The sequence below is a fragment of the Rhinoraja longicauda genome, chromosome 15 (assembly GCF_053455715.1).
Source record: "Rhinoraja longicauda isolate Sanriku21f chromosome 15, sRhiLon1.1, whole genome shotgun sequence".
Taxonomy (NCBI): Eukaryota; Metazoa; Chordata; class Chondrichthyes; order Rajiformes; family Arhynchobatidae; genus Rhinoraja; species Rhinoraja longicauda.
The window spans coordinates 23,044,500-23,069,942 of record NC_135967.1 but is presented as its reverse complement, the minus strand read 5'-3'; the positions used below and the strand labels follow the sequence as shown (position 1 = coordinate 23,069,942).

General features: G+C 39.0%; 1 protein-coding gene across 5 annotated transcripts in view; it reads left to right on the top strand.

Moving 5' to 3' along the window:
- Positions 1-25,443, top strand: part of pcdh11 (protocadherin 11) — a 679,207-nt gene that overhangs the window by 600,750 nt on the left and 53,014 nt on the right. For 4 of the 5 annotated variants that reach the window (XM_078412294.1, XM_078412293.1, XM_078412292.1 and 1 more), the window contains exon 4: positions 1,927-1,980. The exons of the other annotated variant lie outside the window; for it this stretch is intronic. In XM_078412294.1, the coding sequence (XP_078268420.1) occupies positions 1,927-1,980 (54 nt within the window). The remainder of the gene's footprint in view (positions 1-1,926; positions 1,981-25,443) is intronic. 5 annotated transcript variants of the gene reach the window in all.

Below are 25,443 nucleotides of genomic sequence, written 5' to 3'. Positions count from 1 at the left end.
GCCATGACACAATTACAAAGTATCATTACAAATAGCAATTAAAATTAATTGAAAACTATGTAATAAGAACTGAGCATATTGCCCATTATCATTGGCTAATAAATAAGTACTGCAGTATGACAGTGCTTCAGAATTTTTGCCACTTATACCTAATGCCCACCTGAGTTTTCAGGCTATGTTAAACAGCCCAGAACTGGTCATGTTCATATTTCACCCGGTAGTAAAATCAGTTTACATTTGCACAATATGCTTTTAAATTCTCAGAAATTTAATGTTCTGAGTATTTCTTCATCTGGAGTTGCTGTCTTACTCAAAGCTGTGATTCCATCTGTGCTGGTCACCCACTGTCAGTTCACCAAGGCATACAAATCTGAACCCGGTACCAAACAGGTTGTGTGAACGTTGAATGAGAAGCTGGAGGCATAACATTTAAAGACAATGCTCCCCACACTTGACATTCATATCATTATATTTTGCTGCTGTAGTTGCTGGATAGCAATGTTGGAAACCTCAGTTGAATTTTCTTTTTCCTTATCAATCCAGAGCATATTGTTGTGCTCCAATTGCCACCCTATCAGTTATCAACAAGCTCAGTGGAGAAAAGGAATTCTGCTCAGGATTATCGTAGGTCTGCAGGATTCAGTTTGAAACTGGGGCAGTTACCAAATGAGCCATTGTGGGAATTGTTTCAGTTTCTCCCTCTATAGATCTTCTCGCAGCTCTTTCCTATTTGTTTCATACTCCTTCCCATGTCCTGGCATTTCTCAGCACTAAAAAGCACTTGCAAAAAATCTGTGATGAAGTTGCTTTGTCAATTTTTTTTGCCTGAGAATTACTAACTTGAAAGCCATGGAAAACTTGTTTATGGACAAGTTCAAGGTGTTTCTGAATCTGCAAAAAAATCTCTTTAATAAATCTATCTATATCGGTTCATCAAAATGAGCTGTTACCCAATTGAAAAAAGGTATTTTGGCAGGGGCGATGCTTGAGTTATCAGCAGAATTCCAAGGTGCCCTGTGATTAGACATGAAATACCATGATAGGCTTCAGAAAATACGGTGCTTTATGATGTGTTAACGAAGATATCAGAACCTTGAATCATGCCAAGGTAAAACAAGGAATGAGTTTTGTTAGAAATGAGGACTGTCCTGTAGGGAAATATTACATTAATCCAATAATAATATTTTCCATTCTGAATGTTAATAGATTTCATGTTGGAATGGCAACATTTAAAACAATTTTAGAATGAGTACATTTCATTAAATTAATGCCGACAAATACCTTATCATGAATAAATATTGCATTAATATTTAACATACGTGCCAGTTTAATTCATCAAGATAGAATTGTATTTTGAGGATAGTAAACTAATACAATTCCATTTCCCTGAACAAACACTGACTGTGTGTCTGCCCTGTGAAAACCCATGCTATGTTTTACCTTGTTTTGGCTCAGTTTTGTCATTCGCTGTCTGTTAATGACAATGTGATGCATTGCTAAGATGTACATTGTATGTGATTCTGTTGGTGTGAAACAGGCCCCTCTGCCACTGGGAACATCTTCTTGCTGATTTTTAGAATCCTTGTTTGGGGTTTGGGCTCAGTAATTGCAAAGGTCCACTGAGAATGCTGTTTCTTGAGCTTCCATTCGTAACTTGCTATTTGGAACGGCAAATACTAACCTTGACAAGCCATACCAGTAGGGGCAGCTTTATTTATCATCAATGGGAAAACAGCATTGTCTCTCATAGATAATAATGAGCTCACATCGAACTGGCCTGCTGTTCAGACGGGCCTGTAGTAACACCTTGCCTGCTATTTGCAAACGTTGGCAGATTGTTATTACTATTCTCAGTATTTGTGTTATTGTTATTATTAGGGGGTATGTGTATCTCTGAAAGTTCATTTCATTGTCCTGGTTCCACAGAACATCGCAACGTTCATCTGAATGTGGAATCAAACGTGAACCCTCCTATAAGGGGTATGTATGATGTCGTTCCTGTGCACGTACTTGTCTTATGATATCATTTGCAACAACTTCAAGTTTGAACCAGGAGGTCAAAAATCTCATTCAATAGGAGAACTCAATTAATTTTGACTCCATTCCTGGCATGCTTTCCAGAATTTTGCATATTGAGGAGAAATGAATGGGAAAAGTGAACATTCAAGCATGCATGCAGCACTTAAAATGCATTATTTAATGCAATGTTAATTTGAAAACAGGTTGATAAAACCATGTATTAAATATGAATATATGACACATTTTGCTCCAACATAAATGGGCATGTACCAATAGATATATCCACGTATATGCTTATTTTTCACACCCTTTTGACCCCCTGGTACTGATGAGCTGTTCTGAGACACACACCACCCCCTCCCCCCCCCCCACCATCAAATAGTTGCATTGTTATGTTCGTAGATTCACCAGCATATATAGATTTTGAACTAGCTCAGGAGCATCATAAGGTGACATAAAGAGACAGTATCCTTTAGTCCAGCAAGGTTGTTGAACACAATGTCAAAAAAGATTGAATCTGTTCAACATGCAATATCTTATTCAAGTTCTGAAGCCCTGAGGCAAAGCTTCATATGCTTCCTGTTAAAGAAAAAATGTGCTTAAGTGCTGCAACATAGTTCTTGCAGTCACTCAAATGATAAAAAAAAGATAGCAATTTCCGCAGAAGGGCTGAATCCTGGAAAATATAGAGCTACTTTGGTTTAAAATTGTGTACTTGAATCAGAATTGGATTTGGAATGGATGCTTTCTGTAATCAGCCAAAGTGATTGGAATTGTCCACCGGTATTCTCTGACTGCACTACATTATTTATAGGAGAGACTTAAAATATATTGTATGCATAAACTGAGACCAGGCATCATATGAAGTGGCTTGAACAAAACCAAAATGTTTCAGTTAACAATACTGTCTCTTTTTGGCAACATGTACCTATTTTTAATTGGATCCAGGATTTAAGATACGGCAGATGTTTACAACTGTTCTGATATTCTGCCTGATTTTTAATAACGGAGGCTATGTAATTTTATTTGCTACTGGATTTATTGTTCCATTAGAATCATTTGCAATCAAGTCAACTGAAATGACTCGAATGATAGTGAGGTCCCAAAACAAAAAAAAAAGCAGTGAAAATAAGCTAAAGTTGAACAGACTTTGTCACGTATGATGACTGATGTTCCTTAACACCTTCTGGTTTGAACCATAGTAGTGTGTCAGTGAACAATATCCCTGCTCTTCTCATTAAATGTCACTGTCATTTTCTCAGAATCATTCATATGAAAAACAAATTTGTTATACTGGAGTTGTCATTCTGTGTCTCCGTATGTACCAGCGGGCATTTGGAAAGAAGCCTTTGTGACATTTTGATTGTAGTTGAGCTTGTTTTCTTTAGTTTATTTTTACTTTGATTTACAAAATATTGTGTCCTTTCACACTGATGGCAGAGAGGCACATTTGTTTTGCATGCTGTTCCCACATCAATGTATCAAAAATGGGTTTGTTATCTAAAAGGAAATATTAAGCTTAAGGAGACAAGGAACAACTTCAGTCGATTGGTTCTTAGACCACCGTTCAAAGTAGAGACTATGGTCCAGTCGTAACTTTAACTGAGCAGCTTGTTAGCAGTAATCTCTATTTTACCCACATAAAATAGATAAAATAATGGTATCCATAAAGATTCTTCATCAATGTGCACCCTTCTTCGTGTGCTCATTTAATTAATTATACTCACCATGATCGTAGAACAGCAAAAGAAAAATTACTTTGGCAAATCAAAATAAATCATTTTAAGAAAGGTTTTCATTGCATCCCAGCACATCATCTGGCTCATCATGTATGAAATCCTAGTAGCAGAGAGATGGGAGTTAATGTTTTCACAGAAGATTAAAATAGACTATGGGACTAATATGGTTGTAATATTACTGTGCAGGGCCCGAATAAGGGGCTTTATTCATCAGGTTGGACTATAAATAAAGACATGAAGATAGCACAGAAGATAGCAGTCAAGAAGCAAAAAACACTGTAAATGCTGGAAATATCAAGAGTCAAGTGTTGTCATATGTACCGGGAACAGAACAATTGCAGCTTTACCTGCAGATTAACACAACAACACAATAATACAATAATATCAATAATACAATAAATTATTAATAACTAGAACTTAATAACGTAAACCAAAATATTTAATGCAACCTAAGAATAGTCCATAGCAGATCGTTGCTGTTTAGAGTTGTGGTTAGCACTGCGCAGTGTGGTTCAAGAACCCAATGGTTGAAGGGAGGAATGTTCTCAAGAGCTCTTCTACCTTCCTCACAATGGTTACAATGGGATGAGAGTGTGGCATGGGTGGTGTGGGTCTTTGGTAATATTAGCTGCCCTTTTGATGCAGGACCAGACAATGTCCACCACTTCTGGACCAGACAGGTCCATCACTTTCTACAGAATCCTTCCTTCATGGGTGTTTGAGTTACTGAATCAATGGGTTAAAATGAACTATAGACTAAATGAACTATAATGAATGTTGGAAATATTCAGCTCATCAGGCAACATCTGTAGAGAGAGGGAGAACATAACTAATGTGTCTTATTGAAGAAGGAACCTGAAATGTTAACTCAGCTTTAGTCTCTCCACGGATATGTCAAGTACAAGCAATCCCTAGGTTAAGTAAGGTACTGTCCATAAATTGTTTTTTCAGTATTTAATAAATAAACAAATTCAATGCAGATCTTTTAAATGGCCTGCCATTATGTTCCAATAGATGTGTTTTTAAAGACAACATATCTTTTTGATTAACAGTTTTTCTTGAAGATTGGTTGTCTAGATATTAACCAGATGCTATCCTTATTCCATAAGTTCAGAAGATGTTTGGATTTCTGTAACTCACTTTCCCAACTTGAAAAATGCTTAAAAAAATTATGGGAGAATTTGCGGAAAGTCAAATTTCCATTCGTCAGGTCTTCCATAACCTGGAGACCACCTGTATTTGCAGCATCATATGATTTCCTTCAGGCAACTTCAAACCAAGGTTCAACATGTTTCAAACTACTAACAGATTAATAGAGTTAAAACATTTTATTTTATTTTTTTGTCAGGTAAATCGCCTGGGAAGTATAACCCTTGCTATCATTCTACATCCTTTCGCAAAATGGCACAAACTTGAAAATTCTGGTTTCCAATTCTTCTTATTTGCAATAATATAATAATTTCTTACTTTTCTATATTGTGTTGGAACTTCCAGTTAACAATCCAACTCGGACTATTTCCAGAATGAATCTAAGGACAATTATGGGGCAATGTAGTTTTTGGTATCTGCAGGCATACAATGAGATTCAAATATCAGGCCATCGAGAAGTTCCATTCATCGCTGATTTGAAAAAGCTTTGCTTGGAGATTAAATTTTTACATTGAGCAAAGTGACTTGAGAATTTAATCAACTTGTTAATCATTAATCAATGTCACCCTTCATTACTCTATGAAATCTGGAGGACATTTTGAATCTAAAATTAAATTACTACTTGCTATCTCTCAAAGCAATGTAATCCAGGAACTCAAGATCCTTTTTACATATAAAAAATGAAACACTATTTGAGTGATCGTAATGTACCTATTTCAAGGAAGATATATCGTTTTGGAACCAGCACTGCAAAGTGGTTATGACTCTGACTTGAAGAATGGACCTTGTCCACTATTTTACCTGAGTGATTTTTCTGCAATTGTTAGTAATCTGAGATCAAACAGGATAAGGTGCCATGGACAAGGATCCAAACATTTGGGCAAATGTGTGAGCCGTGAAACTGTGAAACCAGTTAACAGTTTGTCTTTGTGAGATTCACGTATCTTTCTGTTGAATTATGTCAGATTTAAAACTTCAAAGAAACATCTTATTCAATAAGCCTCCTCTGACATTACTCCATCTGACTACAGCATATTAGGCAGGTGGTCATAATGTTTTGGCTGATCGGTGTACAGTACATCCAAGTCAGAGATAGAGATAAAATACTGGAGTAACTCAGCGGGACAGGCAGCATCACTGGAAAGAAGGAATGCGTGACGTTTCGGGTCGAGACCCTTCTTCAGACTTTATCAATGTGATCTCTGATCGTCGGAGGCATGGAGGGGCAGAGGACAGACGGCAACAGTATAAAGGTTCACCTTGGCAAAGCAGGAAAGAAACAGCCCTATCGCCCGGTGCGGCGCGGCCGCGGGACACCATTCTGCTTTAGTTAAACATTTTGTTCAAGATGGCCGCGCCGTTGTGTTTGGCTGCCTGCCACTGTATGTTTCTTTTTTTTTTCCTAATCAGATGTGCAGCACTTTGGTCAACGTGGGTTGTTTTTAAATGTGCTATACAAATAAAATTGACTTGACTTGACTTGACTATCATCCACATGTACTTATTTTGGTTTGAGATCTACCAAGACAGCAATGTGAAAAATATGAGGAGACTTTTGTTTTCTATATCATCATTGTGATGTGTCTATACAGTGGTCTAAAGGCACATATCAGCCATGTACATTGATATTCCATAGTAGGTATGAAGAAATCTCCCAAAACAACATTTTTTCTTTCAAGTTTATGTTGTATGTTTTCTTACAGCAAGTTTATTTTCCATTTTACTTGTGTTTGAGCGATGCAACTTTACAAGAAGACAAAATTAGTGTTTTTATTAGGTACTAAGAATTCCATATTTTTATTGGGTGAAGCAGCAGACAAGCAAAACATATTGATCAGATACTGAAAGTTGGAGCAGAATATATGTGATTTGTTACCAAATTTTGTACCAAAAATGTTAAAACATTAGAGAAGACAAACAGTCTAATTGGACTTCTGAAATGGTTTGTAAAAGACTATCACAACAGATCTAAATGCAGCAGGATTATTGGCTACTTGAGATATTGTGCCGCATGTTGAAAAGAAGCATGCAGGAGCCAGCATTGCTTCTCGTGAGAGTTCATAACCTCCAGCCTGGCATCAGTGACAATGCCAATTAGAGATTGTAATGTGGCATTTTGCCATGGAAAATGAAGAGGAAAAGGAGGAGCATCTTCAAGAATGGTCCCATATGCTTAGTGAAGCAAGAATGGGCAGCAAGCCACAGAATGATACAGTACAGAAGGATGTCACTTTGCTCATGGGAAACTGCTGGCTCTTTGAACTAGCAATGCAAACAGTCCCATCTTGCACCTATTCCCCATAGCTGTGTAATCCGTTTTCCTTTTCAAGTGTAACTGTAATTCTGTTTTTGAACATTTTCCATGTTCCATTTGTCTTAGCTATCGACTGGATGAAAGGCTATGAAGTGAAAAGATAAAAGCCCCCAAAGTGTGATTAGTTCATTCCTATTTTGTCGGTGATAATTGTGTAAAAATTGATTTAAACCAGAGTTTGACCTCTACACAGCACCTGGCACATTGGCACAGCAACTTTGAGTCACTTATAAATGAAACAATGACCTAAATCAGCATTCACACAAAGTGCACCAATAGTTTAGCACATCACAAAAATCCATTTCGAGGCAATACTATAAAACTTTAAAAGACTAGAAAGGTTGTTCACATCCCCAGACTCATTTTGTTTGCCCAAGCGTTGTGCTTTCAGTCACTGGTTGAAGAACCTGAATACCCTCTGCAAACTTCTTTCCGTCTCTCCCAATTCTCTGTTGCGATACTCCTTAAAACAAGAGAGGCCATGTGGTGCAGCCTGTAGAGCTGCTGCCTCACAGTCCACTACTCCAGCAATCCATTGTCAATCCTTTCCCTCAGTGTTCTCTGTCTGTTACACAATCTCCCAGGTTTTGGGAACTCCTGGTGCTTTGGTTTACTCCCACTTCTCAAAGACATGCCAACCGGTAGATAGTGTTGACTGTTGCAAAGTTCCCCTTCTACATAGGTAAGTGGAAAAATCTGGTGATGGTTTATGGGCATGTGGGAAAAATAAAATAGGATGAGTTTAAATGGATGGTTGAAAGTCAGTGCAAGCACTGTGGGCCGAAAGGCCTGTTGCTGTGCTGTGTGACTCTGGCTCCACAGGATTGGCTCAGTATTTCAAAATTAACATGATACAAAATGTCCTTGGTTCCCATTCCATTACAATCCGACGAATCACTTCCAGAAGAATATAGGTGTGAATATTAGATAAAGATTAGGTTACTGGGGTGAAAAATTCTGCTAGGATAGAGATGTGTCTTCAGCCACTTGAGCCAAATGTGCAGTATTATATTGTACTGGCTTCATGCTGCACTTCATTTCCAACATCATCTGGTACCATCTAATAAGGGGCAGGGGTGGGTGGGTTGTGGTTGTTCACGGGACAGTCGGCAAGATGGAGATTCTCAGATGCTGGGAGGTGTGGGATCAGAACTGGCAGAAAATGAGGGCCAAGAGTTTGGGAGCTTGCAAGTCAGAAAGTAAGGCAAATTGTGCAATGAACAGAAGAAACGGGGAACACTGAACAGGTCAGGCAGTACCTGTGGAAAGAGAAATGTAATTAACTTTTCAAGTTGAAGACCCTTGATCGCAATTTTTCTACAGATGCTGCTTGGACTGCTGAGTTTAGCAGTATTTACTGTTTTTATTTTAGAATTCAAGTGTCTGCAGTTTAGAGAAGTGACAACATGTTCTCCAGATTGGAGTAAGTATAATTTAATGAAGGCCCACTGAAGACATATCATTTCAAAGTTCTTGGTATATATAAAACTCATAAAACTATTAGCAAGAAGGACAGTAAGTGACAAACTTCAAGAGGTCCAAAAGAGAATGGTGAATTAGGCTAATGCATGTTGATTGCAGTTTAATGCAGAGGGCCATTAACTGTCATATTTTAGGCAGATGCCTGCAACAATATAAACCAAATAATACAACATCAAAGTGGGTGCAAGTACTGTTATTCCTGGGGATGTAAATGCATGCATCTTTGATGGCCAGAGAATTTGAGAAGACTGTCTCAGTATAAAGTATACAAGATTATTCACAGAATATAAGAGCCAGACTTTACTGTTATTGGGCTCAAAATGGAGTACATCTTCCAATTCTGAGCACAACAGGGAGGAATTGTGAAGGATTTAGAGTATGTATGGAAGAGATTTACTCCAATGGTAACAATAGTTAGGTTTAAATGAATACAAATGCCATCTCTTCCTCTTCACCATGCACAGCAATGTTCAAAGCTGTGACAAATGGGTAGAGGCTCTGCCATGAGATAATCAAAATATAAGTCGCTGGTAATATAATCAGAGCTAACATGGACATTTTGTTTTGTGTTGATGAACAGAACTAATCACCAAGAGTACTGGAAAGCACAGTTAAAAAAATTAAGAAATTGGGTAATTACTTGAAGGGGAAATTAATTTTGAGGACCATGGAGGGAAAAAAATGAGATGAATGGGATGAATTGAACAATTATTTTTATACGTTGATGGTGGCACAATGTGTTCAATGCCCTCCCTTGGTGCTGCTTTCTTCCATCATTTTATAATGTCGGCTGCTGCCTCCACATTTGAAACGCACGCTGTGTTATTTGAGTTTACATTATAATGACATTAAAAGTTGATACAAGCCTGAAGCATTTAGACGAAGCACATGAATCGAGTTAGATCCAACGATGATGTAAGAACCATTCTGGTTTGATGCACATCTATGCCCCGAGTGGGAGTTTCAGCTAACCTACTCAAATTGCAGCTTTTTGCATTAACTGTGCAATTGGCCGGCCAAACAAAACCTTGGCAAGAGCTCTCCCACAGCACAACCACTGTTTTGTATTTTGTAAGCAGGGGGATGAAAGGGAAATCAGACACACTGAAATATAGTAAATGTTAAAAATGCACAGAAAATCAATTTTACTGTTCAACAGTCTGTGGGTTTCTACTGTTCCACCGTAACATTTCTAGCAATTCCAATGTGCCCATTAAGTCACAAGGCTGTTTTCCACCTCCACCAGTATGCAAGTACACCTCAGGTAGACTCCAGCATCTCATCCAAAGAGCTCTTTCTTTTCCCTTTTTAAGCACTTGTTGCAAACATAAATAACGCAACCATACACCATTCCTCTGCATTCACTTGGGCAATCAATATTTGTGTACTGGAACACAGTAAATAAACGAGCCAAGAAAGTACTGGAAAGATTATGTTTGTAAAACAAATATTTACCCCCTGGAACAAGCACTCTCAGGGTCATTAATCTATGGATAAAAAACACTGCGATGTGACAGAAACACATAACTGTATTTAAGGGAAGAGGAAGCGTGGTAACTAAAACATTTTTGAGTATATTTGGAAATTGTAACCTGGACGAAAAAGAATAAAAAGACCTGCATTTATACAGCAGTTTACTAAACTGTAGATTTCACCAAGCTGGTCCCAGAAATTGAGATTGTTTTGAAGTGTCATGGAGTAACATAGAAACATGGAAAATAGGTGCAAGAGGAGGCCATTTGGCCCTTCGAGCCAGCACCGCCATTCATTGTGGTCATGGCTGATCATCTACAATCAGTAACCTGTGCCTGCCTTCTCCCCATATCCCTTGATTCCACTAGCCCCTAGAGATCTATCTAACTCTCTTTTAAATTCATCCAGTGAATTGGCCTCCACTGCCTTCTGTGGCAGAGAATTCCACAAATTCACAACTCTCTGGGTGAAACAGTTTCTTCTCACCTCAGTTTTAAATGGCCTCCCCTTTATTCTTAGACTGTGTCCCCTGGTTCTGGAAAACATCAGAGCAATTTAGTCTGAACATTCTCCCATTTTCTTGATTAGGAAGGGTGTCAAAGTTTATGGGAAAAGTCAGGAGAGTTGGGATTGAGAGGGAAAAAATAAATCAGCCATGATTGAATGGTGGAATAGGCTCAATGGTCTGAATGGCCTAATTCTGCTCCCATGTCTAATGATCTTTCCATAGTTTCACCTATCACCTCTACCGATCAGCCTAGTTTGATTTGTGTATGTTTAGTCACTAAAGGGCCTGCCCACTTAGGCGATTGTTTGGGTGACTACAGGTGACTAGGATCTCGCCACACGGTCGCCGTGAGTAGTCTCCAAAGAGTGGTCGTGTTTTTCTGGTCGCCGCTGGATTTTGAGATGTTTAAAAAATTTCAGCCACTGTTAGTTTAACGCCATTGATCGTAGCTTGACGTCTCCTCACATAGGCACTGTCGTAGGTTGTCGCCAGGTTGCTGCCAGGTGATATAGGTTGTCGCCGGTGCTGACTTCGGTGAATTCCATTGGCGACTACCTTTGTCAACCTAAGTCAACTGGCGACAGGTACTGGCGTCAAAACCGGAGGCTAAAATGGCGTGATTGTCTTCAGTTGTCTCCAGTTGTCGCCGACAGGGTCGTAGCTTGTTGCGGGTAGACGTAGGTTGACCAATTGTCGTAGGTTGTCGCCTGTGTGATCGAAGGTTGTCGCAGGTGCAGTCATAGGTGGACGTCCTAAGTCACGACGATTGGGTCACCAGTTGTCAGTAGCTTGCCGTAGCTTGACGTCAACTAGGTAGTAGGTTGTTGTAGCTTGTCGTAGACATTGTCGGGTCCAGTCGCCGTTTTTTTGCTGACCTGCTACGACTATGACAGTTGCCGGCAGTCGCCTAAAAAATCACCTAAGTGGGACAAACCCTTAAGTAAGAGCCACCTCTTCAGTGCTTGGACATCTCCTGATTCTGCCATCACATGTCCACTTTGCAGATTCTGGCGAAGGAGTCCTGGGCTAATTTCTCCTTGCCCTGGTCAGGAATGTCGAGGAGTCCTAGACATGGTTTTGTCTCCGCACTGTTTCATAAAGGCATTTAATGAAAACTTCCCTCGGGCATCGTGTATGAAAGCGTTCACAGAACGAACCTATCACTTTCTGGGTTTTGTACCACCCCCACCTCTCTTCCAGCTTTCTCCTTGCTACTATAATCAATCTGAAGAAGTGTTGCCTATCCATGGTCTCCACAGATGCTGCAATTAGCATCTGCAGTTCCTTGTTTTTACGTCTTAGACTGTCCATGTTTCATGGTACTGAATATTCTTCAAATATCATGTAAAGCGGGTCAAAAATGTTAAACAAAAATGGCAGAAAGCATTTCTATTCTTGACCCATAAAGTGTTACAGATACTAATAGTAAATAATCAGCAGACATAATTGTCCCAACCATCGTACGTTGTTCAGTATTATCCCGGCTGAAAAAATTCAGTGAATCTAAAAAGGTTAATGAAAATTGTAAATAAAATTGAAACTGTGCAAAATGTATGTCCATTTGCCACTTCTCTAATCAGCTACAATTTAATGTTCTGATGTAAGTGTTCTGGAAGCGGTTAAGCTACAGAAAAGGAAGCTGCATCTGTAGGAGGTGATAGAATGGATCTGACAGCCTTGTGTTTGCAAAACGGAGGAGCAGCTCATGAACTTAAGCTTTATCATCGCTTCCTTGCAACCGGCCCATTATCTTGCAGGGGTCTGTAATAAATTGTCGGATTTTCTACTCAGCTGAAATGATGGGATGAAAATTGAACTACACAGTTTAAGTTAGCCTTCGAGAGACGTAACTGAATTTCCCATACATTAGTGTTGTAATGATAGATAGTACCTATACCCAGGTGAAGCATTTGCAGTTAAATTTGAGATGAAAACTGTTAGCCCAGGCGTTTATCTGCTGTCTCCTGCACAATATTTGGTCACCAAGGTCAGTCCAATGAAGCCTCAATTGCAGAAAACTGTCGGCTGCAGTAATGTTTACAATAAAATGGTTTTGCTGAAAACATCTTTCCAGTGTCATTAGGGAGAAAGTGCGGTAATAAGCACAGGCTGCTGAACAACAGCACACATTTAACTTCAGATATGTCAAATTCGCTAATGCACAGAGGGGATTTTTAGTAGGCCGTGTATTGATACCCTTCCAAATATCCACAGTTACGTGCTTAGTCCCACTGCAGAAAGAACCCAAAGGAACACATAAAAGCTCCGATTCCAAAATTATGTTCAATAGTAACACCTGGCCCATCAATAACATGGTTTATCTAATTCAATTAAATCCATTACTTTTGTGCAAAACATTTAAATAACCACAAATCATGCACTGTGTATCCCAGTTGGTTATAGAAATATATATTGTTTCAGAAATGATTCCACAGGACAGAAATACATTACTCTATTTTTAACTCTGACTGATCTAATAAAATAATACCAATAAATCTTATTGTAATCAGGTTAAAAAGCTAATTTTCACTTTTCTATGTCATCTTATTGCAAGAAAAATGATCATTAACTAGACCTCAGTTTCATCGAATGCTATTGTAATGCTAATGTTTTTTTCTTTATTTTGTTACTGTTTTTCGTTTAATAATGGGCACTAACACAACACAAGTTTTGAATATTCTCAGTGCCAGAGACTCTTGAAAATACTGACCCATTCCTGGAATTTCACTTTTAATGCAATGGTGCATTATTCAGGGTTGGGGTTCCTGTTAATCATCCAGGCAACATGCTGGCAGTTGAAATATAAGATATTGTTGTTCCTGTAGGTAACTGTGATAAATCAGGCAAAACATTTTGTAAAAGTTAATCATCAAGCCCTAAAAATATATAACAAATTATAAATGTGGGCATCAAGCCCAGATCCAGATGGAAATCTAATGACCTGGTGAAACATCAACCATCCCACCTCTGAGCCCCAGATGTCTTTTTGAAAATCCATAAGAAGAGCAAATATGCGGTTTACAGCTGTAACATCAAACCACTGGTCACAGATCTGAGCTGGAAAATAGATCTGCCCGATCACCTTGTCAGCTCCAACTTTCTGCCTAATTAATTGTACAAACACGTCATTTGTAGAAACACGGTTTAATGACCATTTAATGCACAATTATGATCATTCCTGCCAATCCATTAGTGTATCTCTCTTCCTTACTGCATGATTTTAAGGTGCACTTATACAGAGGAACAATATTGCAACAGCTTGTCGCAGCTTAATCGGAAGTGATGGATTTTGAGCTGCATGCTTTTCATTTCTTTGTTCATACCAAAAGTCCATTTTGAAATTTGAAAGAATGTTATCAAATGGCACACACAGTTGTTGCCTCATAAGATTAAACACTGAAATAGTTTTATAATGCACATACTGGTCAACTAATATTACAGTTCCCAGCAGGGAGACTCATTATACTGAAGTACATAGTGGGAAAGCAGATATATTGTAAGGCATTCCACTTGGAGTTTACATTGAGACTGGGTGGCGCCAGCAATGGCTGCCTCGCCAACAGTCTGTCTGTCCTTTCCTTCTTTGAGTCTGTTTTGTATGTGTTAAATGTGTTTTTCAGTGTTCTTTAGCTTGTTTTATGTGGGGGGTGGGGGGGGGGGGGGGGGGGGGGGGGGGGGGGAGTTGGCGGAAACTTTTTCTGATCTCTTACCTCGACGGAGATGCGAATTTTTCCGTATCATATCTCCATCTGCACTGCGGCCTAACATCGTGGAGTTGGCGGCCTTTGCTGGAGACTGACCGGGAGCTCCATCATGGGAGCCTGCGGACTTACCATCATGGAGTTCACGATCCCTGTCGGGGGTCGACTTTGGAGCTCTAACCGTAGGAGCCTGCGGGACTTTAACATCGCAGAGCCTGCGGTCTCTGATCAGAGAGCAACATCGGGGACTCCACACCACGGGAGTTTCGACTGCCCCGGTGAGGGAGTTTCGATTTCCCCGACGTGGTGGCTTTGACCGCCGGCTGCGGGAGATTTGATCGCCCTGACTGCAGATGGTTCGATTGCCCCGACCGCAGGACAATAAAGAGGAAGGAGATTGGACCTATTGCCTTCCATCAAGTGAAGAATGTGGTGAATCCGCTGTGGTGCATGTTTATGTTACTTTTTATGTAGTTGTGTGTTTGGTTGTTTTTCTTTAAGTATGGCTGTATGGTAATTCGAATTTCACTGTACCTTGATGTGACAATAAATTGACCTTGAAATCTTGACTAGTCCATGTAAACAGTTCCAAAGTGATAGGAGCAGAATTAGGCCATTCGGCCCATCGTCTGCTCCGCCATTCAATCATGGCTGATCTATCTCCCCATAAGCCCTGATATCCATACTAATCAAGAATCTATCTCTGCCCTAAAATGTATCCATTGACAACCTCCCCACAGCCTTCTGTGACAAGGAATTCCACAGATTCACCACCCTCTGACTAAAGAAATTCCTCCTCATCTCCTTCGCCTATTTTCGCCTCAGTCAGCCTCAATCAGTGACGATAGATGAGGGTTATTATTAAGATAAGAAATTGCATGGACTTTGTACAGCCCAGAAAAATGTGGTGAAATAACTGTGTGACATTGAAGTATTTTAATACTTCTCAGTTCTTTTGAGATTAGTATATCAACGTCCATAATTCCCATGACTACTTCTATTCCAATTACAAAAACAGAAGTTAATTAAGTGCAAGGTATTAAATGAATGGAAGAAAAAGTACAACATATTTTTTTAATGGTGCTCCTCATTTCATTTCAAATTTCAAATGCACACATCTTGTTCTGTCTTCAGAGAAGGTCTCCCATTCTTTGGTACATGGGCCATTGTTGCCCGATATGTCACAGTCTAGGTTATGATGCATTAATGTGGCTTATTACATATATCTTCAGTGTGAAGAGTCTTAGCACATATTTCATTTTGATGGTTTGTAAGTTGATGAGGTTATGTTTTACCTTGGGGTGTGAAGCAAAAAAAGATGATTGTGCTTTGGCAGTCAGTTTTATCCTCAACTTAATTTCCTATGACATTGAAGTTCAATAGGCCTGTCCAAATAATCCATAGTGTATGGTTACAGCATGTCAAAGCCCTCATCAGCTAATGTTAACTGACATTTTGAAAATATTAGCTGATCTCTCATTGTGCTGCCTGTGAATTGGCTGGAGCAAGGTTATGATGTTTGGCTGATTACTTGGATTGTCTCTCAAAGTCTACTCAAAACTCCTTACAGAAATGTGAATAATTGCAGCTGCTGGTTATAGTCTTGTGGTCAATTAGAAGTCAACTGGAAATTACCTCCACAGTTCAGTTGAAGTGCAGCTATAAGGAGGAATAATATCTGAAGTAATATTGCTTTTGGGAAGCCAGTAGGCTGGAACATGGTAATGCGAATTGCTCTGAATAAGGTCAGTCAGCTTTTAATATCACTGATTTATCAAGTATTTACTTTCGAAACATGATTTTCAGTATGAAGGACACTCTTAAAACTTCCATCTGAAAAGATTTTGTTGCTGGAATGTATCATACCTTAAAGTTTACCATTCAACTGTATATGGTCAGAGCACAAAGAAACAAATGATGAAAATCTGAAATGAAATCCAGGAAGCATGCTGCAGGGAATGAAACAGAGTTGAAGTTTCAGGTCAAGGACTCATCAGAAGTCTTGACTTTGAAATGTTCACCCTGTTTCTCTCTCCATTTATACTACTTGATTTGCTCAGTGCTTCCAGCAATTTCTGTCATTGTTTCATACCTGTCTAGGGTTGCTGCTACATTGACTTTTTTTGCAACATTATAATACAATCCAAGAGATCCTAATGCACATTTCAAGTAAGGCTCTGCGAATTCATCTTTCATCAGAAGTAGTTAATCCCAATTTCCTATTTAGTCAGGAACAATATCATGATTTCTAATTAATGTCTTTGTTTCTTCAAGCACAATAAGCTTCTTTTAAATAAATAACAAGCTAATTGAGGCATCAAGCTAAATGGGTCAAAAATAAAATGGCCAGTGCATATATTCTAGTTTTATGGAGTCATGACTACAATTTTGCAAAAGATGTGGTTTGTCTTTAAGACTATTTAAGCATCACAATTGGTCAAGTAATTATTTCAATTAATTTGAACAATAGCTATTAAAGATACAAACTAAAATTAATAGAAGATAATCCAATTTTCTTCACATCTACTTTCATAGTCATATTCTTATATTGACTATTTGATATTGTTGCATCCCTTACATGTGGGTTGTTGTTTGTAAGTGGCTCTGATGACATTTGATAGATCACACAAGACACCAACAATTACATACAGGCAAAAAGTCATCACAGACAATTGAGTGGCCCCAGATACATCTCCATAAATTCCCACAGGGTAACAACCTGAGCTGAACCAATAACTTTGGAACCAAAGAGCTGATCTACAATATGTGTGTATCAGAAGGGCAGAGGTCACCCATATATAATAATATAATAATAAGCATTTATTTTATATAGCGCTTTACCAGGTGCTCAAAGCGCTTTACAAAAACAGTCATAACATAAAAACAAACAGACAAACTATCCTGACGGAGAAGCGGCGAACAAACAGCGCCAGCGTCCTCTCACGTCAGGGTCTGGCAGTAGACAACAAAAAGCACAGGACACACAGATACAATTTGAACACAAACAGCCATCACAGTGATTGCTCCAGGCACATCCTCACTGTGATGGAAGGCAAAGAAAAGTCATTATCTCCTCCTCATTCTTCTCCCGTGGCGCCACGAGGCGATCGAGGCTCCCGACTTTTGAAGCCCCCACCGGGCGATGGAAAGTCCCAGGGCCGAGCCGAGCAGGCCGATGAAAGTCCTGAGCCCCCACCGGGCGATGGAAAGTGCCGCGGCCAGGCCACGCAGGGCAATGAGGGGCCTGCGGGCGGGTCGATCGTACCTCGCGCTCCGGGGCGGTTGAAGCTGCTACGGCTGGAGCTCCCGAAAGCCGGTCGCCAGCCAGGGACCTGCGAGCTCCCGATGTTGCGGTCTGCAGGGCCCACGGCTGAAGCCTCCGAGATGGTAAGTCCGGGCCCTGCGACCGGAGTCTTCAAGGTCGATCCCAGCTGGAGGCCGCCGACTCCACGGTGTTAGGCCGTAGCGCGAACGGAGATACGACACGGTAAAGGTCGCATCTCCGTTGAGGAGGAGATTAGAAAAAAGGTTTCCCCCACCCCCCCACCACCCCCCCACATAAACAGAGTTAAAAATAGAACAAAACGTACATTAAACGATGACAATAGACAAAAAAACAAAAAAAAGACAGAGAGACTGCCGGTGAGCCGCAGCTGCAGAACGCAGCCACGCTCCCATGTGACCATCTTATTAACTTATGGATCAACATAAGCCATTTGGTATCTTTTTGAAGATGATCAACAGATTTATTTAATCCATAAACAATTTCACAGTATTTATCTTGCTGAATTTATCTCACCACAAAATTGGGTGATTTTAATTGCTCTTTACTAATAACCAGACCTCGGGCCTGGGTTGCAGACACTCTCAACTTGCTAGCCCAAGGATCATTCCAGGCTGCTGCTGCTAATTCCACCTACATCTCTGCTCACTGTGACATTGGGGAGGTCACCAAACTCCATATTCCAGAAGAGAAGACTTCAGACTTCAGTCTGAAGAAGGGTCTCGACCCAAAACGTCACACATTCCTTCTCTCCTGAGATGCTACCTGACCCGCTGAGTTACTCTAGCTTCGATTTAAACCAGCATCTGCAGTTTTTTTTTTCCTACACAGAAGACTGCCTCTTGTTTTCAGCCTACAGGAGCAGGAAGGGTGTGCCAGCATTCATAGCCTGCATTTGTATCCTTACAAAGATCATATTGGGAACCTCTGACAAAGAATATCTGCCTAATGCTCTGTAAGATAACTGTGGTCTCCATGCAGGTAATAAACGGCTACTGAAGACACTTATTCACAGTCTGCCGATCTCCTGTTGATTTCCTCAGTGCTGCTGGGAAGTGTGGTGCATTGTGGTATGTTATTTTGAGAGGTGATTGCAGAGATGGCATCTACCTGGCTAAATAGCAGCAACTGAGAACTTGCAAAGCCAAGCAGTCTGACCCGAAAACATCACCAGTCTCTTCCCTCCCCAGGTCCATTGAGTTCCTACAGTACTTTGTGTTTGGACGAAGAGTCATCAGTTTAGGCAGGGCATCAGAAAGGGTAACCCAACAATGTTATTCTGTGAACCACAAAACTGCTGAACCTGCTTTTTACACAACCTTTTATTATCATCAATAGGTGTAATTTCAAGCTTTTTATTATTACCAACATTGGTTTATATATTTTGTTATTATTATGTTGTCCCTGAGTACTGTGTTATGCCACTGCAAGTAAGAATTTAATTGCTCAATTTTCAGTATATATGACAATTAAACACTCTTGACCCTTGACATTGGACATATAAAACATTAGTTTAGAAGGCATATCCACAGAATAAACACTGCACCATTGATGCAATTTCTAACCCCTTTGCATGGAATAAAATGCTGAAGTGTGCTTGGGTTTGCACAAGCAGCTAATCCAATGGGCCAGTAAATAAAAACTGATGTGGGGATCTGTTTAAATTCTTGGCAAACCCAGATGGATTAGGGAGGTGATGTTGTTAATTTTGGTCCTTACAGATTGAAAATGCACTGAATGACAATGCAAATGTACAACCTCTCATGTGTCAGCTGTGGGGTGGGATGTGTGCCTGTGCTCTTGCTCTTAATGCCGCTCTCTGAATTTGCTCTGCAATGTTATTAAGGAAAAATTAGCACAAAGGAAACCATAGAAAGAAAATATACATCCGAATGAGTTCACTAAAGTAACCTGCTGCATGACATTACAATTTAAAAGAGAATGCAGCACTTTTGGTTAACTCTCTTGATAACTGGGAAAGTGCACATTTAAAAAAAAAGATAGCCACCTTCTCTAATGTTGTATTTGCTTCCTTTCCACTCTGATTTCCAACTTGAAAAATGCTATTTAAGTGAAAGTCATGTTAATATTGTAATTTTATTTGGTTCAATCAGGCCTATGAGCTGCAGGATACTCTTAAAGGTTGAATGATAACTTGCTTTCAGAAGGAAATTTGCTTCATCATAAATTAGCAATAAAACAACTGATGAATAACATTAAGAAATTAGAAGATGGAGAATAGGATATATTATTATTATTTCTTTAAACAGCAGCTATGAACCTTTACACAGATTAACAATAGAAAACACAAGACACTGATAGATATCAACTTAAACCATTCTATCAAGGCTGTGCAAGATTTAACAACAATAAATATGCACATTTTTTACTGTTTTCTACTTAACTGAATATATTGCATTTGTTAAAAGGCAATTGAAGTGGGTTGATATCTTTGAAAGAATATTGAACAGCAGTTAAGTTTACACAAGAACTTTAAAGCACTGTTCCTTTTCAACTAAGTTCGAGAGCTTACATTGAAGATTTCAATAGAATCAAATGGAATAAATAATTCCATTAATAGAATTTAATAAGATAAAGATTATTCCTCAATTTACTACAATTCTTTCTAATAAAATTATAGAATCATATAATGGGTTCAGCAGGAAAGGAGGCAATTTGGCCCAATATTTTTTTGCCAACACTTAGATAACTATCAAATTAATCCTCCCCTGCTTGGTCCCATGAAAATGCCATAATTTTACCATCAGTGTAAATCTATATTATTATGAGTCTTCTACCATTGAAAATTTGCATTTTTACTTTTTAAAGGAAACCATTAGAATGTAAACACTTATCAAATCTCTCTTTACATACTATGTAGCTGCTTCTCTCTTGTCACAATTTATTCATCAATGCAGGTTGGCTGGTGAAAAATAATCCCAAGGGCAATAAATCAAATATATATATTTCAAAAATGGACGCAAAATGTTGGAGTAACTCATTGGGTCAGGCAGAATTGGTTAGGACCCTTCTTCAGAATCTTTGGTATAAACCAGCATATGCAGTTCCTTTTTATTAGAATCAAATATTTATTTTTGCATTGTTCGAACTAATACTTTGCCTTTCCCTTTCATATTTTCCCCATGATGTTTCTCTGTGCCAGCTACAGACCTGCAAAGCATATAATGGGCTCTATAATGTTAAACATTTGCAGTTCCACTTGACAATGGGATAAAGAATTTGATTCATCAAGTGAGTTCAGCAAAATAGGTATTTGTTTAATAGATTTAACTTCCCCAATCTATTTCACAAGAAGCAAGGCTTGTTGAGCAGCTATCTCCCAACTCCAGTGGCCTGGGTTTAAAACTGACCTTGGATGCTGCCTGCATGTTGTTTACTTGCTTTCCTCATGAGTGCTTTGGTTTACTAAAGGTGCTCTAGCTTCCTCGCCTGTCCTGGAGATGTGTGGGGTGCAAGGTTAATTGGCCTTGTGTGTGGATGAGTAGTAGAATTCTGTGCAGGTTGATAGGACGGTGAGATGAATAAAATGAGAATCATGTAGGAATAGCGTAAATAGTACTTGATGGTCAATGAGTCACGATGGACCAAAGGACCTGCTTCCATGCTGTATAGCTCTATGAATCTGACTGAACACCCTGCTGGGATATTGATAACTTTACTGAGTGCTTTTTAGTGCTGTCAAAGTGCAAGGGTAGGGTCAAAATAGTGTTGTTAATGACCCACTACATCCAAGACAACAAATATGTCAAAACTGACAATTTATGCTGTAATTCATCCCATCTGTGATAATGGCTCACCACTTCTCTTGTCATTTGTGTAGTCTAACTTACCAATTGTGTCTGACACCCCTGCTAATAGTAACAGATGATACAGCTAAAGATGTAGACTGAAGTTAACTTAGCATAAGGAAAATAGTTGACTCAGAAATTCCTTCCCACAATTCTAAAAAGAATGGTGCTATCCATTGGTGAGTAAAGAATGGTGCAGTTGAAAATCATACAGAGCAATCGTGCACCTTATGCAAGGTGGACCCCTGTCGTTTCAGCCTCCCATAGTCTAATGACTTGACCTGCTGTCACCCTATCACACATTGTCCTTTTGTCCTCTCTATTCCTCTGCCACCTTTCCTGCAACTTAAAAGCATCCTTTTTAGCTCTTTTTCCCAATTTTGATGAAAATCTTTGACGTGGAACATTAATTGCTGCCCGGTCTGCTGAATGTTTCAAGCATTTTCTGCTTTTATCTCATATTTCCAGCTTCTGCATGCACATCTTAAATTGGTACTGTTATTGTGACAATCTTGTATTCACTGAAAGAAAAACAGGGTATTTGGGTACAAAATCATACAAGGTTTCCATCAAAAAAAAAGAACAGTGCCTAAATTCCAGAGATTAAATAAATTTCATGAAATAAATTATTTACTTAGGTTTGACTTTGAAGTTTAAGAAACCCATTTTTGGTTCATTTATATCATATACCAGTACAAATGCTTAGTCTGCTTTCACAGCTGGATATACATTGGTGCTGATGAAATTAGCTGACCTGAAATATTGTTGCAGCCTTTTGCCATTCTATAATTTATATAAATTTAAACCTTAATATATATATTAAATGTATCAAATTATATACTTATAAAAACGTGCAATAAAGTTGTCCAGAGGCTTCGGTCAGGCTCATTTTTGTTCCCTACCAACTGAACCTAAATGGCATTCGATAAATCAATCCACGAGGCCAGGCCAATATCACTGGACCAGGTTAAATATCTGTGGGCATAGTTCCAATTCTGGACAGTCTAATGGCCACTTTCCAATTTCCCAATGTTTACTCAAAGACCTTTCTGCTATGCTCCTGTGTTGAATAATTAATTAAACAATTGCAGTCCACACCAGCTGAACAGTCAAGAAATCATGAATTATGTACCCTATCCTAATTAATAAAGTGCCCTCCAAAATAATAAAAAGGCATTGGGTTAGAAATTAATCCTTGGTTGCTGAGCTAAACAGGCAATATGATTGTGGCTGTGCGTTGTACTCTGCTTCCAAAATTCTGTTACTTTGGCTTCAATGGTTCATTGGTTATAGTGATGTAGCAATATTGTTATTCGTTCAAACCAAAGAAGTGAGGTTGTGTGTTCAAATCCATCTAGAAACAGCTGAGGAATTTAAATTGTTTTATTAATTAAAATAATTGAAAAATAATAACTTCTGTGAGTAGCAGTAACTATGAAACTCATTTTGCTCACTATGGAAGGAAGCTTACTATCACCATCTGATCTGGTCTATATGTCATAACTAACTCACATTAATGTGGTTGGCTTTTAAAAGGCCGCTGAAGTAGCTTAACAAACTCTTCACTTCAAGAGCAATTAGGAAAATGCACTAGGTGTTGCATGTACATGCAGTCCCATGATATTGTGAATTCATAATCATTCTTCCATGTATCCAACACACATAGTATATCTCTTGGAATTGGACAAGGAATGTATATTTCCAGTAATGGGAGAGTCTAGAACCTGAGGGCATAGCTTCAGAATAAAAGGACATATTTTCAGAATGGAGATGAGGAAGAATTTGTTTAGCCATAGGCTAGTGAATCTGTGGAATCATTGGGTATTTTTAAAGCAACGATTGATAGATTCTTGATTAGTAAGAGTGTCAAAGGTTACGGAGAGAAGGCAGAAGAATGAGGTTGAGAGGGACCAATAGATCAGTCATGATAGAGTGGCAGAGTACATTAGATGGGCTGAATGGCCTAATTCTGCTCCTATGTCTTGAGGTTTTCTTTATGGATTGCAAGAACATGGCCCAGATCCAATAGAATAAATAGTGCCAGATCTAATAGAATGCACAGGAGTTCCTTATTTAATAGATCATTCCCATCCTTCCAAGTAGCTCTATGCCTCTAGTAACCTCAAATATTTCTTGAAGTCATGTGGATTAAAAAAATGGCCAACGTGTCCCAGCTACACTAGTCCCACCAGCCTGCATTAGGTCCATATCCTGTCCTATCAGTAGAAACAAAGTAATTAAAGACCATTTAGTTTAAATTAATTGATGGGCAAATTATTGGAAATCATTCCAAAGATCAGTAAATATCTTCATTTAGAATAGCACAGATTTAATTGGGGGCAGTGGGTATTAATTTGTTCAGGAAAGGTCATGAATGATTAATTTGATAGAATTCTTTGAGAATGTAACACAGTGAATTAATGAAGGCAGTGCATTCGATGTGGTCTACACAGACTTTAGCAAGACTCTTGATAAGGTCCTGAGTGACAGGTTAATTAAAAAAAAACATGCAATCCACAGGAAAGGAGTAAATTAGATCCCAATTTGACAGTGCAGTGCAGTGCTTGATGGTGTTTTTTGTGACTGGAAATGTTGGGGTTCCAAAGTGCATTCTTGATCCTTTTCTTGTTGTTACCTGATACCAGAACCAGTCACCTCTTTCACACCTCATTCACAGCGATATCACCACATGCTGTGACTCTTAATTTAACCTTGTTGGCTATCCTGTTATTTTACTTTAATATTCTTTTGCACTACTTGACATTTTGCAGTTCAATGTTGCATCATTCTACGGTTTTGCATTTGTTGCTTTACTTATTGCTGTATTTATCATCCCTACATGTATACAGTTCACTCTGCGAACTTCAGCTGAATAAGCAATTTCATTGCACCCTGGTGTATATGAAAATAGATTTATCTATAATCTGTTGTAGCTTATATTAATATTTAAACTTAAGTGTAGTTGACATATAAAGTAAGTTTGCAGATGATATAAAAATTGTCCATGTGATTGGCATCAAGGAAGAAATCTTTAGACTTTGTTAAGATCTGGAGGATTTGATCATTTGCGTTGAAAATAGAAAATGCAGAGCAGGGTTAGAAATGCATTTGGAAAGGTTCATCATGACCAGGGAATGCACAATGAATGGGAGGACATTGTTGTAGCTGAAAGGGTGGTAGAAGCAAAAGGCCTTAAAGTAATACTTTGTGTGCTTGAAGAGCTATGTCCTGCTGTATTAAGGATCGATAGCTGGCAGGTGGGATTATGCTGGTCAGGTCTTTATGTGGATATAATGGGTGCAATTTCCTCCTCCTGCATTGTAACATTCTGATAATTTTATGATTCAACTTTTTAAGTAGTAGCACTCCTCAGCGATGTAAGAAGCGCACTTATATTCTGTTACGTTCCTTTTAGGACTGGATCTATTGTTTGGCAAGTCCTTGACCCATCTCCTATTCACAGAGCTGCAGCTATTGCACAAAGCAGGAACATTGAGGCTCTGTGTCTCTGCAAGATTTTATTTTTTCACGAGCTGCCAACAATATTTCAGTTATGGTGGGGGTTAATTTTCAGCTACTGATTTTATGACCAGGAAAGTCTAGAAGGAAAGCAGGACAATTTTATTTTTGTACAGTTCTTTGGGTGGAGAGGGGTAGTATTTGGGCATGGTGGATTGGAAGGAGATTTGTGGAATGGGAGATGGAGAGGTCTGGGAGAGAATGTGGGGCAAAATAAATAGGAGACTGTTTATCGGAGGTTGCAGATCCTTGCTGTGATCACTTGATCAGCACAATAGTAAAATTTGACCAGAAGCATGGAAAACAGTGTTGTAGTTATCATTTTGGCATCTAATGATGTATATTAGGCCCCACTGTGCCGAAACAAGGGTGAGTAGATACAATAACTTGGCCTGTTAATCTTATCTGTACTGCTATGTAAAGATTATAGGATTTAGCAATTTAATC